This window comes from Chenopodium album, chromosome 4 (assembly GCF_948465745.1).
Source record: "Chenopodium album chromosome 4, dcCheAlbu1.1, whole genome shotgun sequence".
NCBI lineage: Eukaryota > Viridiplantae > Streptophyta > Magnoliopsida > Caryophyllales > Amaranthaceae > Chenopodium > Chenopodium album.
Genome location: NC_137837.1, coordinates 13580736 through 13596888, shown reverse-complemented (window position 1 = coordinate 13596888; position 16153 = coordinate 13580736). Strand labels below are relative to the sequence as shown.

General features: G+C 34.9%; 1 protein-coding gene across 1 annotated transcript; it reads left to right on the top strand.

Annotated features, from left to right (window-relative positions):
* Positions 1–6721: 6721 nt before the first annotated feature.
* LOC145627683 (uncharacterized) lies at positions 6722–8512 on the top strand. The gene is made up of 3 exons (XM_081680041.1): positions 6722–6812; positions 6869–8009; positions 8092–8512. The coding sequence occupies exons 1-3, from the start codon at positions 6722–6724 to the stop codon at positions 8510–8512; spliced, it is 1653 nt and encodes a 550-aa protein (XP_081536167.1).
* The last annotated feature ends 7641 nt before the right edge of the window (positions 8513–16153 follow it).

Below are 16153 nucleotides of genomic sequence, written 5' to 3'. Positions count from 1 at the left end.
AGAAAATGCAAATAGTTTGGTCAATTAGATTGGCTTTGTCAGGTCAAACTAGTCAACATACAACAACCAACTGCTAATAAATGCCAAACAAGACCTTTATTTATATTTCTTTTTTGAGTTTGCCCCACCCAATTCACCGGAGCTAAGCTCCGAATGCATCCAATCCTGACCTGGGTTGCACACCTTAGCTTATAGTGGGTGAGTCTACAGTTTGCATTCGGTGAGGCTCGAACTCAAGACCTCCCTTAAACGACATCAACTTGCTTACCACTTGAGCTAATTCTTCTTGGTTTTTATTTATATATTCTTAAGCAAATTCTTGTCATGCCTTCTTATTGAATAGTGTTGAAAACTCTATTATGTCCACTTGTTCTTTAATTTATGGCATGTTAAATTTAATATTGTTATTGCTTATGCTTAGTTATGAGGGTAAAAGGGTCTTTGGACTTTACATCTACTTTCCTCATATATCTACAAAGATATTAATGTAATTAATGCGGGGACCTAGGATTAGTTTTGGGTCATATATTGTCTCTAGCGCAATAAAAGCTCATGAAGTCAAGGGATGAAGGCCACATGATAATCAATCAACTTCATCACATTTATTTTTTGAATGAGCTTCTAAATTACACATCAACACATGACCTAATACTTGATCACTAGCTTAGATTAAGATCTCATTGGTATCAACATCATCTTTTATGCATCTACCTATATTGGTTAGCATTATAAAGGATGAATAAGATTAGGAAAGTAGATCTCAATCAAAATCATATTAAGATGTATGTAGGCAAAGCATTTAAACTCCCCAACACATTATTATTTGTTTGGCTTAAATTTCTTGATATAATACTATTTTTATAAGGCAACAATGAAGTTAGATAACAAGTATGTAGTGTTAGTTTTGTTAGTGTTACTAGATGGCGTTTTGCACAACATTGCCGAATCACAAGCACACCAAGATGGTCCTCCACCTAAGAGTAGCATTGCTCAATACAAGTACGAGTTTATGAATCTTAAGAGGCGGATAGCAAGACAAAGACGACATCCACCTAGATATTACTTCGAAGCACCACTTCGAGGCGGACCGCATGAGTATGCATTTTTCCCTCCACCACCGCCCGGTGTTTCTCTACCGTACAACAATCACAGCCCGAACAAACTACTTAAGTCACCTGGACAACCACTTCCACTGGCTCCCTCGACACCTCAACCGCCATCTCCACCACCTTATTGGTAGTAATTTACTTTGGATCTCATCAATTAGTTTATTTTGGATTACTAGTTTATTTTTATATATGTACAACATGAAGAAATGTGTAAAATAATATACTCCTTCCGTCCCTTAATTACATTTCTACTTTCCTTTATTATATTAGAAATAAATGGTAGAAATAGGAATGTAATTTAAGGACGAAGGAAGTATGTTTAACGATGCAGTGCTAGCTAACATGATCCTCAATTCCTCATAAAGCACATTGTTATTCAGTTTTACATAAAAGTGCGGCGTTATTAAATGTTGACTCTTTTTTTTGACATAACTTATTGTTGATATTATTGGTATTCATATATGCAGCTTAAGGGATAAATGGTTTTAATTTAGTTTGAGAATTTGGACAAAATCAATCATTTATCACCATTAATATATTACGTAGTATATATCATTCGTATAATTATTGAAACAATTGTTATTCCACACTTGTCAATATATATATTTAATCATTGTTAAGTAAAATAGAATCTCTATATACTGGTATTACTTTTTTTTTTTTTTTTTTTTTTTTTTTTTTTTTTTTTTTTTTAATTTTAAAAAAATCAAATGTTGCATGTACATAAGGTCAAAAGAGTTTTATCATTTTCTTTTGGGGTAAGAAAGAAATTTACGGAAATACCTCAAATAATCCTATAAGCTTTGTGTTAAATTGTGACTCGAAATCTAGTAGGGCTGACTTTGAACGCTTATATCTCTCAAACTACAACTGATTTTGAGGTGATTCAAATTGGAGGTGATAGCTTGGTTCAAGAGCTTTCCAACGATAGGTCATATGCCCAATTCCGATAAATAACGAGAAAGCTAAGTTATGACCGTTTTACGAAAACCTGACGAAGCTGGAAATTTGCAATGAGGTTGCGAGCTATAGCTCTATGCGAGTGAGCTATACCTCGGCCCTATGAGGACTTGCGGTAGGCATGAGCTAGCTGCCGAGCTATAGCTCGGTAGTTAGGTTATTCTAGGATAATTTATGGAATATTTCCTAAAATTATATCTTTTCTATGACGGCTATTTGAGTATACTTGGGGAACAATCTTAGGGTTTTATTAGGGTTTCCTTGTGTTATAAAAGAACCCTTTAGTTGATCAATTAGATCATACCTTGAGCCATTAGATTTAAGACTCCTTGTATTATTCTCTTGTTTCTTTCTCCATTATAGTGAAGAAGCTCTCGAATCCCCCACCCGTGGATGTAGGTCTATTTTGACCGAACCACGTAAATCCTTGTGTTGTTTGTTTATCTTCTTTATTGCTTTTCTCAATTCTTATTTTTCATTGATTTGTTCCGCATTAATCAAACACAATTGCACCCTAATTTCCTAACAAGTGGTATCAGAGCCAAGGTTTTAAGGTCTTAAGGTTTAGGTGTTTATAGATTAGTTTGATTAAATTATGCCAATGAAATTTGATATTGAGAAATTCGATAGGCAAGTGAACTTTGGCCTATGGCAATTGAAGATGAAAGCCATCTTGGTTCAAAGTGGCTGTCACAAGGCTCTTGAAGGTGTATCCAACAAGCCTTCGGGCATGACGGTGGATACGTGGGAGGAGATCGATTGGAAGGCTCTTTCGGCAATTCAATTATGTCTCTCTGATGATGTTTTGAGAGAGGTTGCCAAGGAGACGACTTCTGCGGGTTTGTGGTTGAAGTTGGAGTCACTTTATATGACAAAGAACGTGACCAACCGTCTTCTACTCAAATATATACTTCATGATCTTCGTCTAGAAGAAGGTAACCCGCTTAAGTCTTATTTAGATGAATTCTTCTCTATTATTATGGATTTGCAAAACATCGATGTTGAGATCGATGATGAGGATATGGCTATTAGGTTGTTGTGTTCTTTACGGCCTGCGTATAAGCATTTTCGAGATACTTTATTGTATGGTAGAGATGATTTGAGTTTGGAGGATGTTAAGGATGCCTTAACTCAAAGAGATTTAATTGACAATAAATTGGTTAATAAATCTGATAATCCGGCTCAAAATAATGCTTTAGTTGCTCATGGTGGTAATAAGAATTTTGGTGAAGGAAAAGTTTGTAACTATTGTCATGTGAAGGGTCACATCAAAGCCGAGTGTTGGAAATTAAAGAAGAAGAATGAGGAGAAGTCCAATGAGGACAAATCCGCAAATATGGCCAACAACGATGATGATTATGATTATGCACTTTAGGGTTACGAGCTTTGGGGTTGCGGTTTCTACGATCTCTTCATGATAAGTTTCACTTTGAGATCTCTTGGTAAAACGAGAAACCGTGTGGATTTTTGGTATGGACTCTATGATAGATTGTTTTTTATTTTCGTTTGCAATAAAGTAGCAATCTTGGTTATGCATTAAATTTTGTTCTAGTTATGCTATTTCTTATCTCAATTTTGGTACTTTTGTGATTTACTAAGTAAAATTGCAATTTAGTAATTCTTGATGTAATATTTATTTTTCTAGAATTGCTTAAGTTTTTTTTTTTTTAGTTTGATTTTTTGAGATGAAGAACTGTTTGAAGAGAGTTTGGTCAATTTTGATAAGCATGCTTGGCGTCGGGACATTATACTCTCAATCTAAGCCATGTGATGGTTTTGTGTACGGAATTTTGCGTTCGGAGACGCACCGGTTCACAAGTTATGGAAGATGTCCGTTTGGTGATAGCCTAATGTGAGTAGGCTTATGGAGTTTTGTTTAAGGTGGAGGTTTTATATTTTATTATGAGCATTACTTCTTGGTTTTTGGTTCAAGGTGGAGTTACCTTGTTTTTGGTCGATTTCAAGTCAAGGTGGAGATTGTTAAATTGTGACTCGAAATCTAGTAGGGCTGAATTTGAACGCTTATATCTCTCAAACTACAACTGATTTTGAGGTGATTCAAGTTTTAGGTGATAGCTTGGTTCAAGAACTTTCCAACGATAGGTCATATGCCCAATTCCGATAAGAAACGAGAAAGTTATGACGGTTTTACGAAAACCTGACGAAGCTGGAAATTTTCAACGAGGTTGCGAGCTATAGCTCTATGCGAGTGAGCTATAGCTCGGCCCTATGAGGACTTACGGCAGGCATGAGCTAGCTGCCGAGCTATAGCTCGGTAGTTAGGTTATTCTAGGATAATTTATGGAATATTTCCTAAAATTATATCTTTTCTATGACGGCTATTTGAGTATACTTGGGGAACAATCTTAGGGTTTTATTAGGGTTTCCTTATGTTATAAAAGGACCCTTTAGTTGATCAATTAGATCATACCTTGAGCCATTAGATTTAAGAGTCCTTGTATTATTCTCTTGTTTCTTTCTCCATTATAGTGAAGAAGCTCTCGAATCCCCCACCCGTGGATGTAGGTCTATTTTGACCGAACCATGTAAATCCTTGTGTTGTTTGTTTATCTTCTTTATTGTTTTTCTCAATTCTTATTTTTCATTGATTTGTTCCGCATTAATCAAACACAATTGCACCCTAATTTCCTAACACTTTGATCCCTAAACCTCTAGGATACGAGACAGGGAGCGAATATATTCCAGTAATTCCACTGCCTAACCTCCTCAACCTTATGAAAATTTTGTCATGGTTGTTGAGTGACTTTATTACACATTATACCAATACACTTACACACATCCCATATATCGAGGAATTATGCTCATCTCAATGCACCATAACATTAAAAGCACAAAACTAACAGCTGTTCTTTATGTAATTATGTGAATACATTGAACATCTCCAATAATTTTTACACCTATTTTCTTATGTCCCAAATTTCATGTAATGGCTACTTATACTACAAGATCAATCAATTACACTAAATTCCTACCACAGCGCAACAATGAGGCTGTCTCCAATATTACACATTATTTTGTTACTAGTTTTGTTAGAACATTGTGTTGTATTTAACATTGCCACAACACAAGACTTGAAAGATAGTTCAACACGAAAACTTGATCAATTCATAGAAGAACTTACAAGGCATAGATCGCAGTTAGGAAGAAGAAGACGGCCACCAAATTATCCACAACCTATCCCCCCAATTGCCAACCGAGCAAGACATTGGTTTAGATTTCGTCCCTCACCTCCCAAACCCGGCAGTGTTTTTCCGCCACCACCATCAGCTTTACCGCCTTTTCGATCATTACCACCTCTATGTTCCTGCCCATATTTCAAGGCCCCTCGGCCACCACCCCCCTCACATTCTCCTTAGTAAATGATATTATTTCTTAAATTAGCTTCATGAATTTTGTAATGAACCCAATATATGTGTACATGTAATATGTGAATTGTCGTACACTGTAAAATAAGACAATATATATTAATAACTACATGATGTTCATTGTTATTGTATAAATTGCTAGATACTTCTTTATATCATTTAAATTTTTGTATAAGACATTTAAACTTCTTATTAGTACGTTCTACTCATAAACGCCAATCATATAATATGTTCTAGTGATTTAGCAGTTTAGCACCCATAGTTTGGTTTGTTTGGGTAAACTGGGTTGCAGTCCAAATTCATAAAAGCTGTCAATCGATTCAATCCGGCTCCTAGCTAGCATTTTATCAAGCTAAACCTTTAGTTTCTTTTAAATATACTATTAGGGATCTCTATAAAGTTAGGCTCATGTTAAACATCCATAAACATACAAGATATATTCATGGTTTATTCCATGCTCTATGAGTGCGATAGAAATAAGAAATCATACAAAAATATAGTTTTATAGAGTTTGGGTTCGATTTCCATAGATAATACAGAAATAATTTGTCTATAATAATAGGCAAATAAAATACTTTCTTAGAATTGTTAGTGAATTGATTATAGTAATTCAAAAATGTAAAGTAAGCAATTGAATTGCAATAATCCTTTTATTGATACCGGCAAAATGGATTGCTAACTCCAATTTCTTTTTAATAAATATGATCAGCTTGCCTTTGCACATTTTTTTTGGATTCAATTACACTCTCATTTTCGCAAAAAAATCCATGACATGGAATAATGTTCGTGTTAAAGATTTAGAATGATGTCAATTCATACGTAATCTATATCATACTATTGTTTCTCCGTCGTTGTGCTAAGCTGGATAAATTTCATACCAGATTATTCATACCTAACTTTAGCTCAAATTAAAAAAAAAAAATGACGAACACCAACCGCATTAATCAAATCTCTTTTAATAAGATTTTACATTGACACTAATACAATATACGAATTGAATTCAACGCATTGAGCTTCCATTTCTACTAGGTTTAAACTTTATGACCTATGTATAAATACTCATGTAATGCAGTAAATTTCCATATTTTATCATGGTATCACAGCACATGGTTTAGTGATCCTATTTTTTTTTTCTTTCCTATTTTCCTCACTTATCTCAATATCTTTTTTTCCTGATTTGTCTTCATTTTTTTTAATTCCCCTCAAGTGTGGTTGTCTTTGCTTTTTCCCCTAATATAAAAGCAAATTTTTTTTTGTACAATCATCATGCCAGGAGACGACAAAACAGAGAACAAGCAACCCCAACTGATTCATGACACCTCTTCAATCTACTTTCTTCATCCTTCCGAAGGCCCAGGTATGCCTATTACTAAATGTGTTCTTGTTGGAGAAAATTATGATGTATGGTCTAAGGCTATACTCAATTCAATGGTCTTGAGGGAAAGAATAAGCATGGTTTTATAAATGGTGAAATTGAAAGACCATCTGATGAGAAAAGCCCTGAATTTATTGCTTGGCGTTCAAATAATTCAACTATATGCGGTTGGATGTTTAATTCTTTGGATGTGTCTATTCAATCTAGTGTTGTCAATCATAAAATTGCAATTGATTTCTGGAATGATTTGAAGGAGAGGTATGCTACTGTTAATGGACCAAGAATTCATCAATTGAAAACTCAATATCATACCCTTCGTCAAAAAGGGGCAGATATTGTTACTTTTTATAACAAATTTACAGCTTTGTGGGATGCCTTGTATGGATCCGAAGACCTCACATGTGGGTGCAAGTGTGAAACTGCTGCTAAAATCAAATTGCGGGTGGAGCGTGATCGTCCACATGACTTCCTTATGGGGTTAGATGATGAGGAATATGGTGCAATTCGTACTCAAATTTTGGGTATGGACCCTTTTCCTACTTTGAACAAGGCTTTTTCTCTTGTGACTCAAGAAGAGAGACACAAAAACATTGTTCGTGATCGAGATAATAAGGCTGAGATGGTGAGTTTTGCAGTCCACTCCACTGTACCCCTTCCTCCTAAGCAACCCACAGCTATTACACCGCTCCACTGTACACATTGTGACCGGACTGGTCATGAGTATGAGTTCTGTTATAAGCATATTGGTTTTCCTCAAGGTGGCACACAAGGTCGAGGTCGAGGCAGGAAGACCTCTAACCGAGGGGGGGCACAATCAGGCCGAGGCACATCAACCATTGCCAATGCTTCCACTGCCAACAATCTGGGAAGCAACTCTTCTTCCTCCAATACAACACCTGTTATCCCTGGTTTGTCAGCAGAACAGGTGCAACGTCTCATTTGCTTCCTTGATTCTTCATCTCCGTTAGACAAATTGAATGGTAAGCATGAATGGCTCCTTGATACTGGGGCTTCGCATCACATGACTGCAAATTTGGAGTCCCTTTTTTATCATATAGAGATAACTCCCTCTCCTGTTAGCTTACCTGATGGGGTTCAAACTTGTGCCACGAAACAGGGCAGTGTACAATTAGTGTCTGGATTGGTTCTTCAGAATGTTTTATATGTTCCAAATTTGAAGTGCAATTTAATTGTTATTAGTCGTTTAATTACTGATGCAAATTGTTTGGTGACATTTAATGAACGTTTGTGTGTTTTACAGGACCGCACTTCGAGGATGCCTGATTGAGTTTCGGAATGGGATGTATGTTTTTTGGCCATTACCACAACAAGCTTTTTCCCATCATACTTCTGTGGAGTCTGCTACTCTTCTTCACAAACAGCTCGGTCATCCTTCCAGTCAGGCTATATCTTTTATTTCTAGTGCTAATAGTAATAGCAAAGTAAAGAAAACTTTAGCATCATGTGATGTGTGTTTTAGAGCAAAACAAACTCGTAATGTATTTTCTTTGAGTGATAATAGAGCTTTGGATGTTTTTTATTTGGTTCATTATTGCGATTTATGGGGTCCTTATACAAAATCTAGTAATTATGGTGCACGTTATTTTCTTACCCTTGTTGATGACTGTTTTAGGGCAGTGTGGGCATACTTGATCAAGGACAAAACGGAAGTGACAACATGATTTCGTAATTTTTTTCCTATGATTAAAACCCAGTTCAACAAAACCAAACCATCAATGTTATCCATTCTGACAATGGCACTGAATTTACTTCCATGATTAATTGGTTTAATAAACCAGACACTCTATTCAACTCTTCATGTGTAGGAACTCCTCAACAAAATGGTCGGGTTGAAAGAAAGCATAGACATATTTTGGAGGTTTCTCGTGCGCTCCAATTCCAAGCATTTTTGCCAATCGAATTTGCGGGGATTATGTCCATATGGCTGTTCATCTTATAAACCGTACTCCTACTCGTATTTTACATGGTAAAGCCCCATATGAGATTTTATTGCCTTCCATTTCTATTAGGTTTAACGTTTATGACTTATGTATAAATATTCATGTAATTGTAGTACATACAACAGCCAAGAAAACAGAAACAAAATCTGATTGTTTGCATATTTTATCAGAGATCATGCAAGACTCGTCATATATACATGTTTTTCATCATCCTTCTTATTATTCTCCAACAACGCAAATAAGCAAATTAATTTGGGAAAAAAACACCGATAATTTGGATTGGTTTTTAGATTACCTAGCCCTAATTAAATTACTACTTCTTAAAATTGTAACAATAATTATGATTTTAATTATCATATCTTATCATATACGTCTAAGTATTACCTTATATAGATAGATGTATCATTATTTTATTTACAACTCTTCAAATTAAAATAAAAAATTGATATATTTATGTGTAGTTTTTGGATAAATATGCTCGTGTAGAGACTGTATACTGACTATTAAGCCCATTTTTAAAACTAGATTAGAATTCTAAAATAACCCAAAATGCTTTGATTAATTATGATTCATGTGGGCAAACAAGAGCATTTAATAAATATCTACCCAATTCAAAAAATCAAGCAACCTACTGAGTAATGAAGCAAACACTAGTCACTTCAACCGTTCATCAATAATACAGTAATTTTTAGATATAAGTTGGGCTAGCAACATGGGATCAGGTAGGCAACATATATACTTCCTCCATTCTTTTAATATCACACCACTTGTTTATATCTAGGTTTTTCACAAATATTACACCATTTTATTTGTAGGACAAAAAATATCTTTTTTCACACTGTAAATACACAACATACCCTAACTTTTTCATATTTATTCTTTTGTTTTGTTTACATTACATAATTTTGTATTTTTACCTTTTATCTCTTTTTTTTACCAAATATATTATGCTCAACCTATATGGTGCAATACGAAAAAGCAGTGTAAGTATATACTTCCTCTATATTTTTTCGCTATAAGTGGCGGCATCACATATCTTCAATCGATCGCGATCGTGAGGTCAAAATAAAGGTTTGCCACACAACACTATCAAAAACCTGTTGCAACAGGCAAGTTAATTCCCGACCTCGTTACTCGTTAATCGTAACCAGAACCTATGCTCAAGGTTCTAGATCAAAAACTATGATATTGATAAACAACTCTGAGCTGCACTCGTCATAAGTGTCCAATTTATAAATCCAAGGAAGTTCCACTTGAAAATTATATGATAATAAAAGGAAGTTATCATAAAGTGGACACAATTTTCACTTTTCTTCAATGTAGAATACACAATCTAGTACTTACTTCCATTTTTTTCACTCAATTAATATGTAACAGTACTTCCACTCACATGTATAAGTTTGTTCATAAGCTCAATGGATATCCTAATTAATAAGTTTTGATTCCAGTCTTAAATTAAATACCCTAGTTAATTTTTTGCTGACTCTATTTATAAAGGCAAGCAATCTGGCACCATTAATTGTTAGTGGACCAACTCAACCGCGTCATAGCTAACAATATTGGATAAGCTCTTTCGGCTTGGGCTAGCATCACAACTTTAGTTGTTAGAACAATAATCAGAGAAAATATGTAAACAAATATATGTAGGGGTATAAATATCCGCGCACTATCTTTAAGAGTTTAAAAAAAGAACTAATTAACATTAATGAGGATAATCAAATAAATAAATATTTTAGAGAATATATTTGTCAAAATGCTATTCATAAGAATTATCTCATACTTTTAAATAGTAGAGATAGGGATACACAAGTAGTCGTCCTCGTATAGAATATGCTAATTTTGGTGGTTGGTTTTTTTTTTTTTTTTGATTGGTGGGTGATCTAAAGATGTAGTCCGTTAATGAACCGACATCTAGCCAAGGAAAGTAAATGCATACAAAGCAATAGAATACCAGCATCAAAAGATTATGGACCGTGACAATGAACCAAAAGAGCACAAGATACATTGCTAAAGCTAGCAATGTCGCCCATATAATGTCCGGTCCATAGCAAATTAAACCTGAACATTCAATAAATGAATGTTACTTATAGGTTCATTAATTCAATAATTTTTTACTACGGATTAGCAAAGTAGGCATGCCTTCAAATATGATGAACCAATTCAAAGGATTGACACACCACACGAATACGTTAATTCAAAATTTCAAATCACAAAAGAAAGTCAAATTAAAAGTGTCAAAGTAGAAAAGAATTGGAGAAATGGCTTACTTTGCATTGATAAACACATAGTACAATCGATAGCAAATGTAACTCATCATCTCGAACAAAATGATGACTTCGTAAGAATATTCACAAATTGATTATTTGTTAGAATATAGAAGTTTGAAAGATTATCCTTCAACAGCTCATCTCAAACAAAATGACAATCTATCTCAATAAGTTACGTACGATAATAAAATATTAAATTTTTAATAATATGCAAAGCCAACTGACTATCACAATACCACTTTACGTAGGCTTTGAATGACCAAGAGCAAACAACAAAGCTTTCAACCACTTCACTCACAAGTAGCAACCGCCATAAGCTTTTGCTACGATAGGTTGTTAAACACTTAAACTGGCTTAGAGAAGAATCGGAGAAAAATACTTACTATGCATTGATAAACACAAACACTTATACAATACAATAAATTAACAGCAAACCTAACTTGCCTAAACTCCTAAAATTACTATATGCCAAATATAACAACATAACAAGATACACACAAAGCAATCGACTACTAATAAAAGGTGGAATAATTTCTAAAAATTGAAAATTAGTTATTATCATTAATTAGAGCAATTGACGATTTCTACTCTTAAATTTTAGGTTGATTCATCGTCTACTTGACTTCCATACTTTGTCTCTTAGAGTTCACTTTCAAATTAGGTGAACTTTTCTTTCACCTATGTGACAACAAACTTGAAGAGCAAAACATAGAAGTCAAAGGAACGATAAATCCCCCCAAAATTGAAGAGCCCAAACTGTCAAATGCTCTAATTATAATAACATAATACTCAAGTTTTCCGAAATTTGAAGACTCAAAATTACATCCCTAGTTTGAAGAACACAAAATTTTCTCTACTCAAATCAATGATGATTTTATCACGGTCATCTCATAAATGACTACCATACGTCCATAAATTAAACTATACGAAAGGCCAAAAAAATTAAAACTTACCAACACGTTGCCTTGCTTGGTGGGAGAGTATGGGATGACATTCGCGCAGCGCCTTTTGTGTTGTGGACAACGGCATTGTGCGTTGATCTTACTAGGAGTTTTATCACCCGATGCTTTTATTTGAAAACAATGGCTATTCATTCCCTTTAAACTGTATTGTTGGACTTGGTACCTTAAGATCCTCACAAACTTTAGCATATTATTGTACAAAACAATTTGGATTATTAAAAAAAGGATCTTGGTAACGAGTGCCTCGGGGTGTTAGATAAGTAATAATTATATTGGTTGAAATAATATTAAGTTAGGAAAGCATGAAAAAATCACGCGTCATTTGGTGTAACTAATGTTAGTTTTTGTTGACGCTTAAGGGTTTTGATGATGATGAACTTAAACAAAGCAAACTTCAAACTAATAAGAGTTCTCTAAGTGTTGTAACAAAGACAAGTGAAGTTGACTTTGGGGAAGTGGAAGAGTAGCCTAGCCTTTGAAGACTCATAAGAGAACTCAAGTAAAGTTAGGGAAGATAGAAGAAGAGTTCCCACACAAGAACTAACGAATAACAGGAACCTGAAGGCAGCAAGTTAAGGAGTTTACTTGGTCTGCGTTGAAGACAACAAGTTTTGGAAGAACTTGGCCTGCAAAGTTCTAGTTTAGAACTAAAATAGAATTGACAGCAGGAACTTAGTCCTGGACTGCGGGAAGCCCAAGTATCCTATGCAAACAAAGTATTTATGCATCAATACAGTTTTGTTAAGTCTTTATCTTTTAGAATTGTTGTAAATATGTTAAGTAGGTTTATGCATGAGATTTATTAGAAATGTGACAAAAACTTGGCAAGCTTCTTAAAATTGGAAAGTTTAAAAAGATAAGTTTTTAGGAAAAGATTTTCAAACAAGATTTATTTTCTTGAAAACCGGTCATCAAAAACATATTATTTTTTGAGATAATCTATCTTTGATAAATTTCCTAAAAGATTTTCTTCTAAAAAGATTTACTTAAAAATCGTGTTTTTTGATTTTGGAAAATTAACATGTTTATCTTTTGAAAACCCTACTTTCTATACAAGCAAGTCTTGTATAAACTGTAGAGATCCGAATTCATAATTTTCTACGATTTTATGCGTGAAGAAATCGAAGTGTGCTTAATTGTGTATGTTTGCCATATCTATATCTTTGCCATATTAGTTTCGGGTTTCATGCGTAGCTTGCCTCTCATATATTAGAGTCTATACTTTGTAATTGGTTGGGTTCTTGGGGGTGTGTGTGTGTATTTATCTTTGCATACAATTGTGTAGGCTTCTAGGTTGAAGCTGAGTGAGTGGTACTCAGGGAATACAAGTGAATCTAAGTTTGGGACTTAGATTGGGTAGGATAGGGTCCTACTGTGTAACAAGTTCATTCTAGAACTTGTGAGTATAGGTCTGACTATAATAGGTTTGTAACTTGTGAAGTTTGCCCTATTATAGTGATTTGGCTTGATTTGGAAACCCCTTAGAAGGGTCGAGGTTTTACTTCAAGTTGGGCCCTGAAAGGTTTCCTTGTAAAATATTGTGTGCATTTCAAGCTAAGTTCCTTTACATTCTGTTTTACATTCCGTAAAAAGTAGTCAATATGAACTCACATACAATTCACCCCCCTCTTGTAGTGTTCGTCTCAACTAACAGTTTTAATCCAATATTTTTACTTTTAATTCTCTAATCTAATAAGGCCCGAGGGCGCTCATTAGCTTTTACCTTTAAAAAAACATCAATTTATATGATATAAATTCCATCATTAAATAATTGGTGTAGAGATCTAAGCCAAATCAATGAAATGAATTATACGTTGTCATATTCAAGCAAAAAATGTTTTCATACAATTAATCGTAATACAGTATTAATAATAGTAGTTCTATAAATGTATGAATGTATCCAATAAAAGTATATTCAATTTATTTTATAAAATCCCGAATTCACCTTTTTTTTTATGAACTTAAATTCTTTTTATTTTACTAAAATGAACTTAAACTAATTTATTTGAATTTAAATTATTTTTGCAAATTCTGATCTCTATTAAACTTCTTCATCAAAGTTACTGATTTTTAATAAATTAATATTAGTGAATTTAAAATATTTTTGCTAATTAACCTATTATTACTTACTTGGAATTTTTTTAATGTAATAGTTTTTTTTTCTTTTTTTTTTTTTTTTTTTTTTTTTTTTTGTGTGGAAAGGATCTAGATTAAATAATAAGGTCAACGGTCATAGCAGTACAAAGTATTAGTAAGTTTGGTGGCATGCCACCATTAAGTAAGGTGGCATAAAGGCCCAAATTTAACACTAAGGTTCCTATTAGAGTCTTCAGTACAATCAGCTTCAGGGCAGTACAACATAGAGTTAAATTTCTCTAACCAAGCTAGGTTGAGGGGCTGAGTGGAGCTAGATAGAGTTAGAGTCCGCCTTGCTCTCTTGGCCAGACTGTCCACTTTGTTTAGTCTCTATCTTGGAACATTCATCAGGTGGGAGTTGCTTGTGTGAAGGAGGTCCCTGCAAACCATATATAGGAAAGAAGCCTCATCAATAGCAGTGTTAGATTTTTTTATCCCTAACACTACCCTCTAGCACTCAGACATGATGGTTATATTATTCCAGTTTCTTGCTTTCACTAGGAAAAGACTAGCTAGATTAGCTAAGGTTTCAGCCTTTAGAGAGTTTAGAGATAGGGTATGGCTTGCAATTCCTTCAATCCACTCCCTAGAAGCACTCTTGCATAAGCAAGCAATCCTAGAGGAGGTTGAAGATTCAAAGAAAGAGGCATCTTGGATGAGATGACCAGATCCCAAGTTGAGAGAGGGAGGGAGAGTGTGTAGCTGGGCATGGGAGGAAGGGAGGGCAAGATAAGAAAGCTCAGCAGCTAGCCATTTTACAGACAAGATTAGAATTGATTTTTGTTGGAAAACCCACTTGTGCTTTCAGTGCTATATTTTCCAAGTGCAAATAGCAAAGGTCAGTTTCCAAGGCTGGTTACACACTTGGCACATGTCATTGAAATAGATGTTTGAGGACAGCCAGGAAGGGAGTGAAGCTTGTGAGAAACAAGCTATAGGTGGAGAGAAGCATTCCCAGGCTTCCTTAGCTCTGGAGTAGTCTTTCAAGACATGGATAATAGTCTCAAGCTGAGAAGGACATAAAGGACAATTAGGAGAGATTGAAATATGTTTGGAGTTCAAAAGCAAGGTTGTGGGTAGCCTCTCCCAAGCAACTTGCCAGAGAAAGAACTTGTTGGTTGGTTACCAGGGAAGTTGCCATATTGATTGCCACACCTCATTATAAGTAGAGTTAGGATTTCTCAAACCCCACAGATAGTTGTAGGCAGTAGAGGAATCAAAGAAATCACCCTTGTCAAGAGAACAAAAAGGGGTATCCTCCTTTTCAAGGAACAGGTGTGTAGCATTTAGGATAGGGAATAGGTTTGGAGGCAGGGAGGCATAGAGATTATCAAGAAACCAACCATTCTCAGTAAGAATACTACTAAGAGTAAGAGAATCATCTTGGGGGGTGGAGGGAGAGGGCCATAAATGAGCTCTCTAAGAGGTCCTTTACTAGACCAGTTATCATGCCACAAGAGACAAGACTTGCCATCATCTATTAACCACTGAGTAAAGTGGGTATAGACATCCCATCCTTTACCCATTGTCTGCCAAATATGAGACCCATACTTGAAGGGGGTGGGAAGGGACCTTCTGCAGTATTTATCTTTGATGATTTTTGAGGATATGTTATCCCCATTATGAATCTTCCAATAGAATTTAGCAAGCAAGACTAGGTTTTGAAGGTGGGTATTCCTAAAACCAAGTCCTCCCTTAGTCTTGGGACCACAAAGATAGTTCCAAGCTATATATGTGAGGGGACTTCTTAGCATCCTGGTCATTTCCCTAGAAGAACTTGTTACAACATTTGATCAATCTGGTTACAAGTCTTAATAAGGAGGTGCAAAGCTTGCATAGAATACTGGGAAATGCTTAGAAGAGTGGACTTCATTAAGATAGCTCTCCAGCTTTAGAGAGGCATCTTGCTTTCCAGGAGGAGAGTTTTGCTTTCATCTTTCTAATGATATGACTGACTTGGGATGGGGAGGCCAGGGCCTCTTGTCAGTTAATGGGAA

What these genes read in the sequence shown, in the direction of transcription:
- LOC145627683 (XM_081680041.1), top strand. Translation starts at nt 6,722, where the DNA reads ATGCCAGGAGACGACAAAACAGAGAACAAGCAACCCCAACTGATTCAT. An exon ending in TCATCCTTCCGAAGGCCCAG is followed by an intron (nt 6,813 to 6,868) that starts GTATGCCTATTA and finishes GTATGGTCTAAG; the next exon opens with GCTATACTCAATTCAATGGT. An exon ending in TTATATGTTCCAAATTTGAA is followed by an intron (nt 8,010 to 8,091) that starts GTGCAATTTAAT and finishes TGTGTTTTACAG; the next exon opens with GACCGCACTTCGAGGATGCC.